Here is a 20299-nt window from a genome sequence, read left to right as displayed (position 1 = left end):
GATGAAGTCACAGCAATGAGCGAGTAAAAGATAGAGAAAGCTCACAGGAATATTCGAAGCCATGAACAAGAAATGTCCGTTAAACAATAACTAGGATATGATAGACGACAGAAATGAAAAATGAAAGGGTAAGAACGTTGCAGACTGAAGCCAAAGGTGGAGAACGACGGAATATCCATACTAGGGACTGCTTGTCTGTTCCCAGTTGTCCTTAGGTATGCTTCGCTGGCAATTCGGACCACATCTTCTTTGTGCGCAAGAACCAATCAGAATTGACTGTGTCAATGAGAAAGAAGTCGCCAGAAACTTCGTAGTCTGGGGCCATAGCTGCACCACGAACTATTGAACGAAGAGGGACGAACCCAGCATCTGAGCGTGACTTTGCCTGAATTTGCCAGAGCCCAAGGTCCTTGTCTTTGTGTCGCCGCCGACCTACTGGAGCATCATATGGTTGAACCAGCGCAAACGGATAATCAACCTGATCAATGGTACAAATAAATAGCATGATGAGGCGAGCGAAAATCCTTGAGTCCACTGTTTGCAGTAGGACACAATCATATCGTGGATGATTGTAAAACCAAGGGTTACATCGAAGGTAATTGGTATATTGTCGCCAATCGACTATAGATTCATAGTCAACTTTCATGAAACAATATTCTGTAATCTTGTCTTCAGCCCCCAATTTGATGTGTTTCCCACCAGGGAATGCTATATTATTTGCGCTGAAAAATATGTTAAGGTAATTTGAGAGCCTTATACGAAAGCTTGTGAATGCTGTATCATCCTTGCGTGCTTCTTCCAGGCCTTGAAATGATGTTGCAGGACACTTTGAGCCTAGGGACACATGACTCGTTTCGGTGATCTTCAAGTCAACTTCATCCCCTTCAAGATCACCCATTAACTGGCTATCAAAAGCTGCTATATCCTGGCGGATAAAGCATGACACCAGACACCAATGGTCAGCCTGAAGGATCTAAGTGATGATATCAGATACTGGTTGTCCTTATAAATTAGACAGACCAACCTGTTCAGCAACGTGTTTGAAGTTTGTTCGGAATCGATAAGAATCCTTGAGTGGGCCATGTAACTGCTCGTTTGGTTTTGTATTGTAGTTCCGGGTTACGCCTTTTGCTTCGATGTCTTCAAATGCATGTTTATTCATGTGCATCTTCGGAAAGTTCCAACTTTTGTCTCTAAGTCCATCTGCCGCCTTTAAATATTCCTGCACAAGTCTTTAATAATTAATGAAAAATAATGATGGCAACCTACATCCATAGCTTGTGAAAATAGCTTCAAAGCTTGTCTACCAGCTGCAATAGTCTCTGTCGTGTGAACTGTTAGTCCTGTATACATATCAACATCAAGGAAGAGGTGAATGCTCTTCAAAAGAAGATGTGCTGGCTTGTGTAATCGAACATCAAATATATTGTGCGAAGCAAAGATAACCATCTACAATAGGTATTTAAAAAACGACGAAGGACGAACCATACTGATTATACCTTGGATATATCTTCATGCTTTGTTGCATCCGAAAATTCTATGCTAGCCACTCTGTCAAAATGGTTCAGATTTCGCCAACGAGGCATACCATTGAACCTAGTGTGATTTAATATATGTTATAAGTGTTAATAAGATAAGAGTGCGTACTGATCATCAAGCTGATGGGATGCTGCTCGGCCCTCTGCTTCTATCCAGAATAGAAACTCCTTCCAGAGATGATGGCCCCATAGGCCACTATTATGTGCATGTAGCCGGTCCCAAGATAATGCTTGATGCACATCAGAGTAACGGAACCTCCAAAAGACATTCTTATCCCATATGAGCATAATATAGCAGTATTAAAGATATCTCACCTTAACAGGACGAAGTCCACAGTTTTTGAGGACAATTTCCTTGTCTGCCGCTGTTTGCTGCTGCTCCGCTTCTAGTAATATAGATTCTGAATGAGCACTGGTCCGACAAGTAAATGTCTGTGTTGTATCTGAAAGTTTGTCCCTCGGTACAAGGCATATTGGGCACGGAAAATTACAATTTGTCCCACGTAATGAAGACATTGCACATCTATGAAGGATAAATAACTAGTTGATGGATACAAAGAATTTACTTACTGTTCCTCGTAGTCAGCAGAAAGTATCAAAATAATAGGGAAAAGATAAAGAACATCACCCTCAGTGCGCTGATAATAATAGCCAGTCTTGGCGTGAAGTTCTAAAGATTCAACAACTTTCAAAAATGATTCATGCCATACGACATTCTTGAAGTTAGCAAAACTCTTTTTACCCTTATGTTCCTCATCTTCCGGCACCTGTAATGAATAACCATTATGCTCTGTATAATAGTGTGGATTGAATAATATATACCACCGGAAGCCACCCTACAACTCTTCCACCTCCGACACCTGTACCATTTCGGATATCAGTGGGCAAGTTTGCACATCGTGCAATTACGGGATAGCCCTTTACAGTCCCGAAAGAAGACAGAATTGTTTTATCAGCATATAAAATAAAACATAGAGGCTTTCCACCATCTGGAAGCCTTGACTACAACATGTATATTAATTGTATACAATAGCAAATAAGTTCAACATCACGTACTTGAATATCCCAGAAATCCCCAGCTGTCCATGGTTCGTCAATGAATTGTACAAAATTGTCACCGTTAAATTTGGAAAGCCGTTTGGCATCAAATACAAAGTGCTCTGAGAGGTGCGGGTTCCCTAATAAGTCCAATGCCCAATCCCACAGCGAACGAAAATGAACATCAAAGGAATGGTCTTTGCCTTGATATGGTACATTGATTACAGTCTTTTCAAACTGGACTTATTTGTTGTCAGTTCTCATACGCAATAAATGTGTACACAAACCGGAGTTAGGGCATGAGAAGCAATCTTCCATGTCTCGTAAAGGTCAGATTGATCTTTCAGAGTGAACGAGCCAGGGTCTTGTAAACTCTGGTGAATGACCTTGACTAATCTATTTATCTGGTCTTTATTTAACGCTGCTTCAAGAGCGACCTCCGCAAATTCAAAGTCGACCCGAGATTTGAATGGCTGCCACGGACATGAGTTTTTGATGCGTGCTTTGGCAGAAAATCCACGTTTGAAATCAGAGAAATGGTCCACTTTTGCAGTGCGGCCACGTGTAGGGTGGTACTCAGTTTTGATATCATCTATTTGAAGACTTTCCCCCATGAAGTTCAGCCCGACAGGGGGTGCATCATGAAAACGAGATGATCCTGTAAAGATAAAATAGTAACGACCGACAAGCACCAGACTGATATATACCTACCATAGTTATCTTCTACGTCAAAATTGGTGTCGGTGTTTTCCCATACATGTTTTGACGAAGATCCCACTGCAAATTGTTTCTCTAGTTTTTTCGCTAAGCAGAAACGTTAATGAGTACTCAGTTTCCATGTCAGACTGATCTGCCTACCTTCTTTTTTTTCTTTCCGAAGCTGCTTGTCTAATTGAAGGTCTTGCGCCAAATCTGCCATCCGCTTTATACATGTTGCTTTGTGTCTGGGGAGGCCCATAGGCTTGAAACGTCCCCCGCAGGAAGGGCAAGCTTTGAGGCCATCATCGTGATTGTCAAGAGCAATAGATTCTGTGTGGAGATACACACTGGGAACCTTTTGCTTGTCCTTCGGCATGTTTATCAAGGAGTTGTTGATACACAGTTCTTGAGGATAGAGCTTGAAGCCAGTACAGATATACAGTTATGGGCAAAACTGACTATGTACAGACAGATTGAAGGACGTCGTCGTTGGTGAGAGCGAATCGATGCGGACGCAATACGGTTGCCATCTGGTTGCAACCGAACCGGCCGACTGTTAGTAAGCTACACTGCTTGCACGCTGCTTATCACACCAACCCAATCACGTGCTCTTGCAACCAGTATAGGAAATCTCCGACATGGTAGTCTTAGTGTTTATTTAGGTACTTAATTCAATACAAAGAGTTGTTCCCCAGAACACTGAGTCTTCGTGTTTATTTAGATCAGTAATCTCTTTGACTAGTCACAACTTGGATATTCCAGTGAAGTTGGCGCAGAGTTCACTGGAATATCTGAGGTGTCTTGTCCCTACTAGCCTGCTATATATAATAAAAAAGTATATTTCCAATATAAAATTTCATCCCCAGCCAGAAATGACAAAATAGAACCAGAATTAGATAGATTGTCAGGCAATGTCTGATTGCCAAACAATTAGACCAATTTAGCGTAAAATTTTCATGATTCAAAACGATTGAGATTATGGACTTCAACTCAACTTCAACTTGATCTGATCCGATCGCCACTCGAACATTCACAACTCGACATATTGAGGACAGCACAAGACTGTGTAGCATAGTTGGGTAAATACATGAGTGCACTACTCAGTCTCGTTTTGCCTTCATTCTTCCACCACATCTCCATGGACCCCATTTCTCCCCAACTGAAAGAATTTCACTGTGATTGCATCAAGTATTGCAGGGGTGTCCTCAAGAAAATATCCAAAAAAACCTACTACAGGCACAAAGGATTTCGCAAAGGACATATGTCTGACGCAACCAAACAATTTATAGCATAGAAGGCTGTAGAACTTGGCTTTTGAGCAGAAGCATCTATCCCATCCTCTTTGACATCTTTGTCAATACCTACAAGGCTACTCAAGAAACAAAAAGGAGCCCACAATACGGTGGAGACACAGCAAAATATAGTCGAGGAAGCATCTGTGTGTCTTTCCATATCTTGTACATATTCCATATATCTAATCTATATTAGCATACATACATAGATCCCCAATCCCCTCGCTTGCAAACTCCTGATTCTTCTAAGCCTCCAGATGACAAAGATAATTGAGTATCACCTGAAGAGGATTTTTCTGATGATCCTGCGGTGGACAATAGTCAAGAACTCGATGAGGCTGAGTTACAAGAAATATCTGATCTCACGCAGCTTGAAGATCTTCAAACTGCTATCAAATTTGTCAGAGCCAGAAAAAATGCAAATTTGGATGCCCCCAGTGTCCCAATCCACCCAGAAACGCTTGAGCGGCTTCAAAATCCTCCCCAACATCCTTGCACCCTCAAAGACTCTCACAAATGTTTCTCTCTTGATCTCTTCCTGGCAGCAACAAACACTTCAGAGCAAGTATATAATGATGTTTGCAAGGCCTATGCACAATTGCATCCAGAATATGCTGACAGAATCTTATCCCATTATTGCATGAAGTGTCAAATGGTTGAACTCAGAGGTGTCAACTCATTAATCCACAACATGTGCACCAATTTGTGCATAGCATATACAGGACCCTTTGCTCACTTAGAAGTATGTCCTCATTGCAACACCTCTTGGTATGACAAGCGTATCTTGGAGGCTACTCAAGAGAAAACAAAGAAACCAAAACAACAATTCCATACCATACCCATCGGACCCCAGATTCAAGCTTTCTGGAGAGACTCTGCTAGCGCATTGAATATGCAACATTGTCACACAAAAACTCAAAAACTACTCAATGAACTCAATATAGAAGACAAACTAAATAAATATGAGGATTTCTTTGCAGGCAAAGAATACATACACACTGTTAAGGAAGGTAAAGTTAAAGAAGGTGACACTGTGCCCATGTTTTCAATGGACGGCACCCAACTCTATGAAAAGAAGATGTCAGACTGTTGGATATATATATGGGTTATCTTTGATCTATCTTCAGATCAAAGATACAAGAAACAACATGTTCTACCTAGCTGTGTAAATTGGGCAGAATGCTATAATATCATAAAGCATTCTTATTAGACTTTATGTTAGACTGGGGAAAGAGGTTAAATCATTTGACTAAAACCCATGGTGAACATATAATTTTTGATCCAGCAAGTTCCCAGATGTAGGGTATAGGTCCTGTTTTAATGATGTGCTAAATAGCCTAGGATCTCCCAATATTTTGTATGGAATATGTTGCATATAATGTTTGAATATGAAAATTCTGATAAATTCAAAAATTGGATACAGAAAAATGTTGTCTACAAATTGTTATCACACTTTTCACAAGGTTTTTATAGGGATTTCTAAGCTATCATGCATGAGTATTATACTAAATGGTTTTCCTACAAAAAATTTTAACAAAAATTTTAACAAAAATCAGAAAAATTGATGTTATAGAGTATATATGATTGTCTGAAAAATATTATAATATCTTGTCTCAATCAACCACATGCAAATTTTATACACAATGTTATAACATTTTCTTCACGACCTTATATACTCTACATTATATCAAAAATTTAAGTTTTATCATATACTGTATATATATAGCTTTATAACTGTTGGATTGATTGGAGTGATAGAAGCCTCCAAGACTGTATTTGCCCTGGAAGAGCAACATGAGAGATATGATGCTTGACAATAACATCAAAGCCCAAAATTACTGTGAATCAAGAATAATGTAAATTAAAAAACTTGCAATATACATAGAGCACATGTACCTTGGAAAGAGAGAGAAGAAATAAACTACACCAACATATATACTACTTATATGTACCAGTCTATTTTTAAATTATATATTATAATCCTTCTTCCATTTCCTGACATAATCAGTGGGGGTGACAAATGCATATGACATAAAAAACAGGTGTGAGTGACTTTAATACTACCAAATTGATTATGTCTGGCATTGTCGAAGATGTCAGCGGCAATCACATAACATCTAGTCTAGATGAAACCAGAGGTTATGGTAATCAGTGATTATTGTTAGTTGATATATAATTGCTGTGTTAGTGAGTATATTAAGATGTGGGTGTTGATATAAGAAAAATATTACAATACCTGCTGGAGCTCCCTGGTGTTTTGAAAGGATACTCACACCAGCAGTACAATTTGTGGGATCAAACCTATCAGTGTCCTTGGGACAAGATCCAACAGACTGTATGGGATAAGAGCATAACAACTCTTTGGATAAGACCTTTAAATGTCCATGGGATGAGACCTATCAAAGTGTATGGGATAAGAACATGAGAACTTGTGGGATCAGACCTGGCAGAGTGCATGGGAGAAGACCATCAGGGCATTTGTGGGATCATACCTAATGGTGTCCATGGGACAAAATCTATTGAAAAATAAGGGACAAGACCACAAGGACTTGTGAGATCAAACCTATCAGTGTACATGGGACAAGATTATAAGAATGTGTGGGATTAGACCTATCAGAGTGCATTCAATGCAGAAGCCGTTAGTCTGGTACTAGCAGCTAAACTCAGAATGTGTCTTCAAAGTCCAGTCTTCCCTATCTCCATCTTCAACAACAACAAAGCAGTTATACATGCCAGCCATATATCTGATGGACACTCTGGGATGGACCTGGACCTATTAGATGGGATAGGACCCTTAGAGTAAACTGTTACGATAACACAATTTCCGGACATCTCCTTTTCCTTTTATTCTCCGCTTTAACCTTATACCTTAATTGCCACGCGGCATTTCCCTTTCTTGCACCGCGTTGCCTTCCTTTTATTTTTAGACTTAACTCTCTCACGCAGTGGAGCTGGCCATACGGGCTAGGCCCTATGATATCATCAAGCCACTGCCTTCATCAACTGTATAGTACACATGTACAAACAACCTGTAGTAGTATAAATACCCCAATAGATCCAGGAGACTCCTCAGCGAGTCCTCCTGTTGAATACCAACTAACTCACTGCAGCCTAAGGGGTAACCACTCCCCAACTTCATCTTCTCTATAGTGTGTTCTGAGTGCGCCAGAGTAATTCACTCTTGGTTGTTACATAAACTGGGACAAGACCTAGTGATGTAGGACCCCTAACACCACTATGTGATATGTAACAATGAGGCAGCTCCACTAACCCTAAAGGGCTATTCCCTAAATAATCAGGGGGACAGTCCCATAGGACCTCTGAGACCATATCTGAAGGGCTTTTAGCCCTGATGGTTTGGTGATTATGATCAAACTAAGAGCTACCACATAGTGGATGGCTGAAGTGAATGCAATAATGTCCCAGTGAGTTAGATTATTCACGGTTATTACTTGATTTTTATCTACTCAGAATATTTACTGTATAAAACATGGTAAAAGTGTTATAACAGTAATTTTGGCATTCATTTTCACTTTTATTCTCCTTTTCCTTTCCTTTTATTTTGGACTTTTATGTTTGAAAGTCACGTGACTGGTTATATGATATAATATTGTACCTTTACTTACTCTGCAGTGATATCATATAGAATACAATAGAACACTGTGCAATATTTACCTTCATTCATATTAACTATACAGTACCACATATATTTTAGTATATATATGCTTGCTATAGATGGAGGTTCCTCAGTGAGTTCTCCCATTGAGTACCATCAACCAACTCTCTCCTAACCTTGGGTTTATCTACTCACTACCTGTTCCTTACATATTCTTGAGTATCTAGCTGTGTGCACCAGAGTCTATCAACTTTGGGGTATTGTCACAGAAAGTGTGAAAGTTATACTTGTAATGAGCTTCTGCTCAATCATTGTTAGCTTTAACACTTACGAGTGGATATGATTCACAGGAACGGGTCTGACATATATTATGATCTCTACTTCCATTCTTTGTCATAAATCAATGATATAATTGCATAATAACAGTTCAGTTACACATTGAGATGACTGATGAGTGACAAGAATGTATATCATTTATAGACATATACATATATAACTACTTATATTCCAATATATATTTAAGAATATCCAAGGAAACTAATATAAGTACTGTCGGTTCCTCAATGGTTATCCAAAATGTTCCTATAGTATATCCATATATTGTCCAGAAGACTAAATGAAATTACTTTTTGCACTATTGGTTGTTAAGATAACACATTATTGGACCTTTAAATTTCATTCTCCTCTTCAACTTTCTACTGTAGTTTTCACACTCCGTGCTATGCGGCATTTTCTCTTTTGTTCAAACTCTACTTTCTCGTGCTGCACTGCCTATCTTCTATTTTAGATACAACTCTCTCACGCAGTGGAGATGGTCATACGGGCTAGGCCCCATGACATCATCAGCCAATGCCTCTATCAACTGTACAGTACACATGTACAAACAAACCTGTAGTAGTATATATACCCCAATAGATCAAGGAGACTCCTCAGCGAGTCCTCCTGTTGTGCCCAGCCACTGGAGTGTTGTGATGTCTGTATATTGCCTTGATCCTTGCGGATTCAGGCACATAGATTTTGCTTTTAAAATAGAAGAGCCCGTCTTCCCATAAATAGTTTTCATTGCCGTCAAGGCGCGCCTTCTCTTCTGAGGAGATGTCTTTCTTGAAGACTTCCAGAAGATCAGAATCCTGCCCAATTCTAACATTGGCAATCCTTGATTGGTCTATCAGGGTAACACCTTTGTTGTCATCCTCGATGCCGTTGGCATGATCCTCTCTTCTGGACAAAGTGTCTGCTTTCCCCATAGAACTTCCAGGCTTATGAATTAATTTATAATTAAACCTTGACAAGTATACCGCGTAGCGGGCCTGTCTTTGGTTCAAGTCTCAGGCCGTCATAAAATACTCCAGATTTTTATGATCAGTACAAATTTCAAATTGGTGTCTAGCACCTTCTAAGTAGTGCCGCCAGTGCTCTAAGGCTCTAATGATGGCTAGCATCTCTTTGTTGTAAATTTGATAGTTGCACTCTGTAGGCGACAAACTATGTGATAAATAGGCACAAGGCCTCCAAAGATTGTCAGGGCATTTACTTGACAAAACAGCCCCAGTAGCAAAATCAGAAGAGTCAGTTTCTAGCCGGAACTCTTTGTCTAATTCTGGAAATGCTAATATGGGTGCTATTGTAAATGCCTGCTTAAGCTTATCAAAAGCTTCTTGCTCCTTGGTGCCCTAGTGCCAAACAATATCCTTTTTAATGAGATTGTTCAACGGTCTCGTGATTTTTGCAAAGTTTTTGATAAACCTTTGGTAGAAATTTCCTAAGCCAAGGAAGGCCCTAACTCCTTTAATGCAAGTAGGTTCAGGACAATCCAAAATAGCTAGAGCTTTCTCAGGATCCATCCTGTTCTGGCCAATTATCATACCAAGGTAGTCTACTTCCTTCACTTTAAAATTACATTTTTTGGGTTTGATGAATAGGTCCTGTTCTTGTAAGTGTTGAAGGACTTCTTGCACGATCCTGTCATGCTCAGTCTCATTGTCCGACTTTGTAAATACTAACAAATTGTCAATGTAAATGACAACACAGTTTTCCATATCCGCAAAGATCTTGTTCATCATGCTCTGAAAAGTTGCTGGTGAATTGGTCAACCCAAAGAACATAACAAGGGGCTCAAAGGATCCTTGGTGGCACATAAACGCGGCCTTCCAAGCATCTTCTTCTTTGATTTGTATGTTATTGTACTCCCATCTGAGATACATTTTTGTCAAGATTTTGGCACCAGCCAACTTATCTACAGGCTGACTGATCAAAGGCAGCGGATATGCATTATTAACCGTGTGCTCATTCACGTAACAATAGTCCATAATCATGCGCTTCTTACCATCCTTTTTAGGGATGAAGAACACCGGGGACGTCATAGGGCTTTTGGAAGGTCTGATGTAACTCTTCCTAAGCTGCTCATCTATGAAACTAGAAACCTCATCTCTTTCTGGAGCAGAGAGGGGAATCATGTGTCCTTTTTTCGGTTTAAAAGTGTCCTTCAGATCTATTACATGGTCCCAAGGCTCAGCCTCTGGGAAGCGTTCTGACTTATGTTTAGAAAAAACTTTCCAGAAGTCATGGTACCCGGGAGGTACCAGCCACTTAATCTCTTCCTCGGGTTTTACCTTGTCATTGTCATTGTCAATCTTTTCTAAAGGTCTGAGCTCATAAACGTGACCAGCGTTTATTTTTTCAAGACGCTCATTCTGACGGATGTGACTTGGTTTACCCAAGTTCACACACTCCTGAGGACAACGTGACAATGTGACAACCCCTGTTGATTTCAGGATTGTGTTTAAATAGCCAGGTCCAGCCTAAGATTAAATTGATCTTCCCTAGTTCAGCGGTGACTCGTTCTCTATGTCCTTGGTGTAACAACCAAGAGTGAATTACTCTGGCGCACTCAGAACACACTATAGAGAAGATGAAGTTGGGGAGTGGTTACCCCTTAGGCTGCAGTGAGTTAGTTGGTATTCAACAGGAGGACTCGCTGAGGAGTCTCCTGGATCTATTGGGGTATTTATACTACTACAGGTTGTTTGTACATGTGTACTATACAGTTGATGAAGGCAGTGGCTTGATGATATCATAGGGCCTAGCCCGTATGGCCAGCTCCACTGCGTGAGAGAGTTAAGTCTAAAAATAAAAGGAAGGCAACGCGGTGCAAGAAAGGAAAATGCCGCGTGGCAATTAAGGTATAAGGTTAAAGCGGAGAATAAAAGGAAAAGGAGATGTCCGGAAATTGTGTTATCGTAACACTTGGTACTCGACAACAAAAGAACATTTGTGTGTGATACAGCCACCTGTGTTAAGCATACTGTCAATGTTATAGACGGGAATAGATACATTTAATTTTACAAGGGGGAGTCCAATCTGCTCCTCCCAGACCTGATCTATGAAGATTCCGTTAGCACCTGAATCAAGCAGTGCGCTGGTTGGGTATACTATGCCTCAGGCAAGGTTTACCACACCAACGTCTAAACGGATCTCCTTTTGGAATAAATATGTGTGCATCAACACACGCCTTGGGATTTTGGTAGAAGGTGGCTCTGAAGAAGAGGAAAAGGAATCAAAAGAAACATGTTTTTCTACTTTAGTACTTCCTATATTTTTATTTTTATTTTTATTTTTACCAGAATCAAGAACCCTAGTGTTTGTCTTGCTGGGCTGCGCTCCAAGGGAGATGCTGGTACAGCGGTGGTAGTGTAAGTATTGTCAGTGTTAACTCTTTCATCGTCTTGACCCACGGCATCAGCGCTCACAGCAGCTATATTAGTCGGAGGGTCCAAGGCGAATCCACAGTCACAGCATCTCATATAAGTACATACTTCGGATAACAAATTTAGAATCTATTTACAATTTGGGGAGCCACCCCTTTCTTTCCATTATTACTCGTGCAACACCCTGGAGCAGGGGCCACCTTGTTGTGGTTTACTTCATTGTTCCGGGGAGCGAAGGCACCCAAGTGACCTACACTCCGAATTCTTTTCCCTGAGCCTTCATCTCAGCAACCTGTTGGTTGTAAAAAAAAGCCTGGATTTTGTCATAAGAACGACCGGCCAAAGAATTGAGTTGATTGTCCCGTTTTTCTGCTTCTAGTTGGCGTGCCTGACGTCCTTGGTTATTTTTTTGTTGAGCGGCCTGCACTCTGTTTGGAAACTGTTGGGCCATATGCCCCTCCTGCCCACAGCTGAAGCAGGTGAATCTGCGCTTTTGTCCGCCCTGGACTGCGCTGATATCCATAGGAGCACCCCGCCCTGGTTGGAACCCGTGAGAGTGGTTTTTATTTTGGTTTGATGACCCAGGGCTCCTTTGTGAATGGTTGTTTTTGGTGGTGGACCCGCCACCTTGGTGCATAGCGTAGAGCTCCTTGGCTCTACCGACTCGTTGTACTTCCTCAGCTTCCAGGGCCAGGTCATTGCTTTTTGTATTCTGCAAGTAGATTTGTTCTGCAATGTAGGGGTTCACATTGCGTTCCAGCAGTTCTACTGTGTGTTCATTACCAAGCCCTCCTTGGATGGAGAGGGCTAGGAACCGGGTTACAAAATTGTCCGTCCTCATATTGCCTTGTTTGAAGATATGGATTTGCTGACGTGCCCAGTCACGCTCAGCTTGCGGTTTAAAGTATGTTTTGATCTCAAGGTGATCGTCCCAGACAGGCCACACTCCCGCAGTGTAGCACTCCTTCAATCTTACTTGGGCATATCAACCCACCACAGGTCCTTTTAGTCAAGATAGTACCACAGTGGCTACCTCGAAATCATTGGCAAACACATCCCAGTTTGCCTTGACCCAATTTTGGAGTTTGATCCACCATTTGGCGAATTGTGCTTGGTCTCCTTTAAAGGTGCCGGGGTCAGCGACAACTTCCACCTTCTTATTGAATTTCCCCTCCACCGGGGGGGTTGCTGCAGGGGGATTTGCCTGTAGCTCGGCGAGTTGCGTGGTTAACGCTAAGATCTGCTGCCGCATGTTATGCAACAGAGCATTGACATCTTGTTGAGGTTGCAACAACATGTCAACTTGTTCTCTTGTAAAGTGTAGTAAAAAGACGTAACTGGGGGTCCCCGCTTGCTATCTGCAGATCTACCTCTTCCCAGCTGAGTATCGGATCTCAATCTCCGACTACCCACACTATAGTATTTGAATTTGTATATAAAAGGTATTTGTAATAAACCCTGGTCCAAATGGTTGTGAGGGGGTGGCCCGCTTGTTAAGCTGTCAGCCCTTCTCCAGACTGGCGGAGGCAAGTGCCTGGCCCGGTCAGAGGAAAGAGAAAGAGAAGTTTTGTATTTAAGTTCTAATCAACAATAGTTCCACACTATTGCTGAGCTAAAGTACTCCCCTTAACGCTGGGGGCCGTGTATCAAAGATATTGTTTCTTCTCCCAAAGCACTACAAGGCTGTTGCTAGGAGCGCACCTATTTGCTATGCAGGATATTCCCAAACCATAACACTATCCCCTTAACCCTGTGGTCCGGGTTTGCACATCGTGCAAGAGAGTAGAAGAGCGAGTCCTAATGTAACAACCAAGAGTTAGTTACTCTGGCGCACACAGTAACACACTATAAAGGTAGTGAAGAGGGAGTGGTTACCCTTTAGGCTACAGAGAGTTTGTTGGTATACAACAGGAGGACACGCTGAGGAGTCTCTTTGATCTATTGGGGGTATATATACTAATACAGGGTGTTTGTACTTATGTACTGTACAGTTGATAAAGATAGTGGCTGATGATGTCATGGGGCCTAGCCCACATGACCAGCTCCACTGCGTGAGAGAGTTGTATCTAAAAATAAGAAGAAAGGCAACGCAGCGCAAGAAAAAGGAGTTTGAACAAAAAAAGGGAAGTGTCTAGTAGACTGATCAAAGGCAGCGGATATGCATTTTTAACTGTGTACTCATTTAGGTAACAATAGTCCATAATCATACACTTTTTTCCATCCTGTTTAGGAATGAAGAACACTGGGGACGTCATAGGGCTCTTAGAAGGTCTGATGTAACCCTTCCTAAGTTGTTTGTCTGTGAAACTAGAAACCTCATCTCTATCTGGTGCAGAGAGAGGAATCAGTGTTTATCCTTTCATCAAGCTCAGTTTGATGGACATGACTTGGCTTACCCAAGTCATTATACTCCTGTGGGCAATGTGACAATGTGATAACCCCTGTCTGTCTGCCAGTTAATCTCAGGATTGTGTTTAAATAGCCAGGTCCAGCCTAAGATTAAATTAATCTTCCCTAGTTGGGTAGCTGCGGCAGTGACCCGTTCCCTGTGTCCTTGATACTTGACAACAAAGGAACATTTGTGTGTAATGCAGCCACCTGCGTTAAGTGTACTGTCAATGTTATAGATGGGAATAGATACATCTAATTTTTCAAGGGGGAGTCTGACTTGCTTCGCCCAGACCTGATCTATGAAATTACTGTTAGCGCCTGAATCAAGCAGTGTGCTGGTTGGGTGTACTATGCCCCGGGCAAGGTCTTCCACTCCAACATCTGAATGGATCTCTCTTTGGAATAAATATGTGCACATTAACACACACCATGGGATTTGGTTGGAAAGTGGCTCTGGAGAAGAAAAAGGAGAAATATCAAAAGAAACATGATTTTCTACTTTATGATTTTCTATATTTTTATTTTTATTTTTACCAGAATCAAGTACCCTAGTGTTTGTCTTGCCAGGGCCACGCTCCAAGGGAGACACTGGTGCAGCGGTGGTATCATAAATATTATAGTTACAGTTTTGCATACAAGTACATACTCTGATAACAAATTGAGAAATTTATTTACAAATTTGGGAGCCACCCCCTTTCCTTTATTGCTTGTGCAACACCCCAGAGTAGGGGCCACCTTGTTGTGGTTTACTTCATTGTTAATAAGAGTGAAGGCACCCAAGTGACCTAAGCTCCAACTTGTAGCTAAGAGTAAAGTCAAGTAGTGTAGCGCAAGAAAGTGGAGTCTGAACAAAATGGAAAGTGCTGCATGGCATAGTGTGTGAAAACTACAAAAAAAAGTTAAAGTGGAGAATTAAATTTTAAGTTTCAAAAATTGTGTATCGTAACACAGTGTCTTCATACACTAGTTCCTTTGGTGGGTTGCTGTCAGCTTCTAATTCCCTTTTTTTAATACCCTTTTTGTACCATGAACAGCTTTTTAACATAGGCAAATGAGCCATAACTCCTTGTGGTATGCTCAAGACCATTCCACAGGCTGGGCACAATGTTTCTGAGTGGGCAGAGAGAGGCTGCAAATTTTTTAGTGATTTTGTGAAGGATATGTCTATATAATCTTGATGTTCAGTGATTATATGAATAAATATCTTTGGGAAACTGAATCACCTTGTTATTAAGCTGATTATCTATTAGCTTTGACTAACAAAACATAAATCAGCTAGACACATATCTAAATTAGGCAATGCATTTGGGTATAATGACCTCAGAAATGCTCAACATAAATTATAATTCTACTTGAAAAAAGTACAACAATTTCCATAATTTCAGCAATGTAGTTCAACATACTTCATAATAGACACATAAAAAGTAGCAAAAGTGAAGGCAAAAACAAAGTAATGTGAAAGCCAAACCCCAACACTGCATACATTATTTTCCAGCATGAAATCTGGCCTTCTTGGCTGGGGGTTTATCCTTTAAAGCTTGCCAGAAAGCATTTGGAGGTTTGTAGGATCTAAATTTGGAATAAACGGCTAAAAAACTGGTTAACAAAGTGAAGTAACAGAGGCTGATACGTACAATTTCTACAGGATTTGCAAGTTTGATATCACCTTCACAATAAATATACACAATGCCTGTAAACATGCGAGCCCATTTGCGTCCATTAGGAGTAAGGATAGGACCCCACTTTATGCCATGATAAAACTCTTTAATCTTGTACCATCTCACCACAGGAAGAAAACAGTAGTAGCCAACCTAGCTTAGTTCTAATATGTAACTAAAAGGTTAACTTTTAGCCTCTATAAAACCAAGCTATTACATTTATAGTATTTGTAACAGTTGTACTAAATAATTACTTATAATTTGTATAATGTTGGTTTAATATCAGTATTTTAAATCCCAACTTGGAGTTTGTGACATCTATTAGCTTGCTGATACAAAAACCTAGTCACAAAATAGTCACACTAACCTAAAAAACAGCCTTTATTGTGGTTGCTGTTATGTGACTGTTATGTGACTATTTTGTGACCATGTTTTTCAGTATCAACAAGCTAACAGATGTCACAGACTCAAAGTTGAAACTTAAAATACTAGCAATTAACCCACTAATATAACAAAGATTGGTTTATGGCTAGGGTTTTAGGTATTAGCAAGCTAACAAATATCACTAACTTAAAGTTAAAACTCGAAATAATAACATCAAACTAGCATTAAACTAGCATATCTTTTATACAAATAATCAACAATTATATAGTAAAGTTGTGTGCAAATATGATTGTTTAAACACTAAAGAAATAACAGTTTAGTTAAATAAAAACTAAGAGTCAACTTTCCAGTTACATGTTAGAATCAAGCTGGTCTGCTTACTACTGTTTTATTTCTGTGGTGATCTGGGTGGTTTACAGTTGGTCTTGGTGGGGGCAGGAGATCTCCACTGGGTATCTTCATTAAGATTAACAATAATAACTCCCTTCAAGGAAGGATAATGAGGCATGTCATATCTCAGAACCTTAAGGCAGTGTGCAAAATCATGGGACATGCAAACCTCCGTGAGCATCAACATCTCATGATTCCCCTTATCAACTGTATACCTTTGTATACCCATCAGGGATCCTAGTTAAACCACTCTGCTGAAGGGTGAGATTACCTCCATATTCCAAAGAGGAGATACATTTGTTGTAGGAAGAGCCCTTCAGGGAGCTCTCAAAGGCACCCATGAGGGCTATTATGGGTTGCTCATAAAGAGCACAGGGACATTGTATGATGAGTATCTTATCATCCACCAAAAAAGAGTACCTACACATATAATATACTTATAGCATACAGGTTGCTTGATCAAAAGAGACATACCTTATTGCTACTTCAGTGTTATAAATGATAAATGAAAACTCTGCAAATAATTTCTGACTAAAGCCTCTGAAGATCTAACAGAGAATAAACTTATTACTGTGAAAAAGAACAATAATACACCTACAACAGGTGAGAAACAGTCTTACGTGCTGTTTGAGATAACATCAAATGCATTTTGAAGGGCAATAGACATGGTGACAGACACAGTCTTTTCCAAGGCTGGTGATTGTATGTAAGTGTGTACAAGGCTCTGTATGAGTTGACTTACCCTCATCTGTGAAGGGTGTTGATGCTATTTGTGCCACAGGGAACTGCTTTGGAGAGGAAGACACAGGCTGTAGCTGTGTGGAGGGTGATATCTTGCTAGTGGAAATTGACGACTGATGTAAGATGGGTAGTAGCAATACCGCCTTGGGATAGATAGGAAAGTGTTTTCTCACAGACCCTCTGGACTGAAATACTGTGACTGTGGCGCAAAAGGTGGAGCTAGCGCTCATGATCCTGAGTAAGTAGAAAGCATGGTTAGATTGCTGATTGCGTATCCAGTAGGCTCACCTCCCTTTATAAGTAGCTATTATATATTTTTGCGCTGGATACATGTACTGACCTTCCATCGGATTCAGAGAGCTGCACAGCTATTTGCATGGTAAACAGGTATGTGGCTTATCCTTATTCACATAGCTGGTAACAAGTGTTGTAGAGTTGACTTAGACACTGGCATTGTAATCCCTTTATTTCCCAACACATGTGTCTAGGAGCGCCAAGGCACAAGGCAATCCTAGAAAATAGTCTATGTGGGAAAAGTGAGGTGGCAGGACTTTCTTTGTCTGCTACCACATTTTCCCATTACCAATAAGACAACAATACTTCTGGTGTATATCAGTAGAATTTTCTTTGCACACTTAACCAAAGTGTTATCTTTGATGCCTACTAAGTTAGCCATCCCGGACCTAGCAATAGCTCTTGACTTCATGGGAGAAGACTATCAAGAAGCTCGTGTGGAATTATCCAACAAAATTATCAATGACACTTTAGCTGCTATGAGTCTAGTCAATCTTTGGGTTATATCTAACAACAAAGACAAACTAGCATGGGCCCAGCAGGTAGAGGAAGAAAACCTGGTAGCAGAAAAAAAAAGCCAGCGTTTATCAGAGGACATTGCTACACAGCAAAAATGTCTAGCTGACAAACAAGACTCTGCCTGGCAGGAAGAACGGAAAAGGAACAAGTTGAAATATGCTCCGGTCAAAGACATTGATGTCCCCTCAGACCCCATCATCATTCCATCACAATATGCTACTCAGAAAATAGAAAATGAAAGCTGGTGATTACTGCATACTTCACCAACAAGGTTTAGAAGAAGCATTGCGTTCCATGCTAACTACAGATGCTAAGGCTCTTGTTATGTTGCCATCAGCAAACGGTATCCATACCTGGGTCCCGGCAGGCACCGTAAGGGATACTAAAGTCCCTGTCACGATGGACAAGAACCTGACATGGGAACAGTTCAACAAGTCAGCACCAAGAATGGTGACATTCATACAGGAACATGACTGGGTGGGTGATAGAGTAACCATGCATCTCCAATTCTGGTCTGCGCTACAAACTCCCGCGTGGAGATACTCATTTGACCCAGTCCAACAGCGAGCACTGCTACTCTACCAAGTGTAACAGAGAAAAAGATGGCACCTCACCATAGAATCATCCCAAGGATGGAGCCTGGCCAGAATCAATAACAAGCTGCTCCTCACAGCTCGAGAAGATCTATTCAATGAATAACAGACATTATTAATGGCCTCAGTAGTACAGGTAAGCCAAAACATTTGTGTGTTAAAAACAAAGTTTTTCTAAAAATCAAAACATTTATGCCCACTTTCACAACCTTTGCTCTATGCAACCGTTTCCCCCTGGCATTGCATCCCATGCACCACCCAATCACGGGTCATTTTCCTCTGTTTGACCATTGCACGTCACATAACACTAAATTGACCAATTGTGTGTCACCAAACAGCACAACAGAGAAAGCGCACTCTTCCATTGAGAGCCTTACTCCTCTAACCACAATGCAGCCAGCTTGTTGTCAAGAGTGGCCCCTGCCAACAACCAATGTTTCCCCATCCTCTCAAAATATTCCCCGCCTACTTCTCCAAATCCCACATATGCACAGCAAAGGAGGCGGCAGCGGACTTTTTGTCCAAATGCAGAGCCCTCCGCGCTACCCGCCTGCCCAGTTTGCCTCGGACGTCACCCCCACAAAACCATTGAATGCATTTTGGCCAAAACCTGGGACAGAAAGTACGAAGAATTCTCTAAAAGGGTCAACAAAGCTCTCTGGACGCTGTTGATGATGAGAAGTGTTGTTAGAAAACCACACACAAAAACAAACTAACATACAGTCCTCCCAGATTCCACGGAACTTGTTTATGGGCTTTGCCTCCTAGAACAGTGGAGTGGTCCAGTTGTTTATGGGGTGGTATGTATGATAATCTTTCAAAGTCAAACCCAGAGATGTATGGGTGTGGGTGTTGAGGAGGAGGGATAGTTGAATTATAGGAGATAGGGGCTTTGTGGCGAGTATAGACGAGCACTACCTTGCTAATCGTAGCACAAGGTAGGTTTGAGAATGACAAGATGATGAGGTTCCCAGTGATAGCAGGCTCCTGACACACAAACTGTAGTGCTCAGAAGGATTCCAATTAAAAGGGATGATAAAGACTTCAAAAGTGACAGGTGACGATGACAGCAGTTAACAGTGGTAGCAGTGGGAAGTGTTGTGACCACACTGGATCACAAGTAGTAGTGAGTAGTGAACTTGAGATGAGAGAGGAAGTCTGGATTCAAGTTCTTGTTGTTTTTACAAGGTAAAATACAGGGGTTTATATAGTGAAAAGAAAGGTAGGCTATGCACAGTATAGCTGCGCAAAAAGAATGAGAAAGAACATGAAGGAAGGAATGTATGCTGACAAATCCTGCATAGTTGCTACAGGATAAGATTGTCAAAATAAGGGAAAGAAAGGGATAGAACAATGAATGCTGTGAGTAATGTCACAGGTTTGTACAGCCATAAAGTAAAGTCCAATAACAAAAAGAGAGCAGGAAAATCATGATGTCA

The 20299-nt window shown here is 40.9% G+C and overlaps 2 protein-coding genes across 2 annotated transcripts; one reads left to right on the top strand and one right to left on the bottom strand.

The window, feature by feature from the left end:
• Positions 1-211: 211 nt before the first annotated feature.
• On the bottom strand, positions 212-3651 carry SERLADRAFT_443770 (uncharacterized protein; the record flags this gene model as incomplete). Its single annotated transcript, XM_007324388.1, has 12 exons — positions 212-973; positions 1025-1222; positions 1270-1449; positions 1500-1596; positions 1648-1808; positions 1854-1950; positions 2109-2305; positions 2361-2540; positions 2595-2813; positions 2864-3234; positions 3288-3380; positions 3435-3651. 12 exons carry the CDS (start codon positions 3649-3651, stop codon positions 212-214), a joined length of 2772 nt encoding a protein of 923 aa, XP_007324450.1.
• Positions 3652-18110: 14459 nt separating this feature from the next.
• Positions 18111-18515, top strand: SERLADRAFT_443767 (uncharacterized protein; the record flags this gene model as incomplete). Its single annotated transcript, XM_007324387.1, has 1 exon — positions 18111-18515. One exon carries the CDS (start codon positions 18111-18113, stop codon positions 18513-18515), a length of 405 nt encoding a protein of 134 aa, XP_007324449.1.
• Between the last annotated feature and the right edge of the window lie 1784 nt (positions 18516-20299).

The sequence above is a fragment of the Serpula lacrymans genome (assembly GCF_000218685.1).
Source record: "Serpula lacrymans var. lacrymans S7.9 unplaced genomic scaffold SERLAscaffold_19, whole genome shotgun sequence".
NCBI lineage: Eukaryota > Fungi > Basidiomycota > Agaricomycetes > Boletales > Serpulaceae > Serpula > Serpula lacrymans.
Note: the sequence above shows the minus strand (reverse complement) of the source record. Positions and strands in the feature narration are given on the sequence as shown.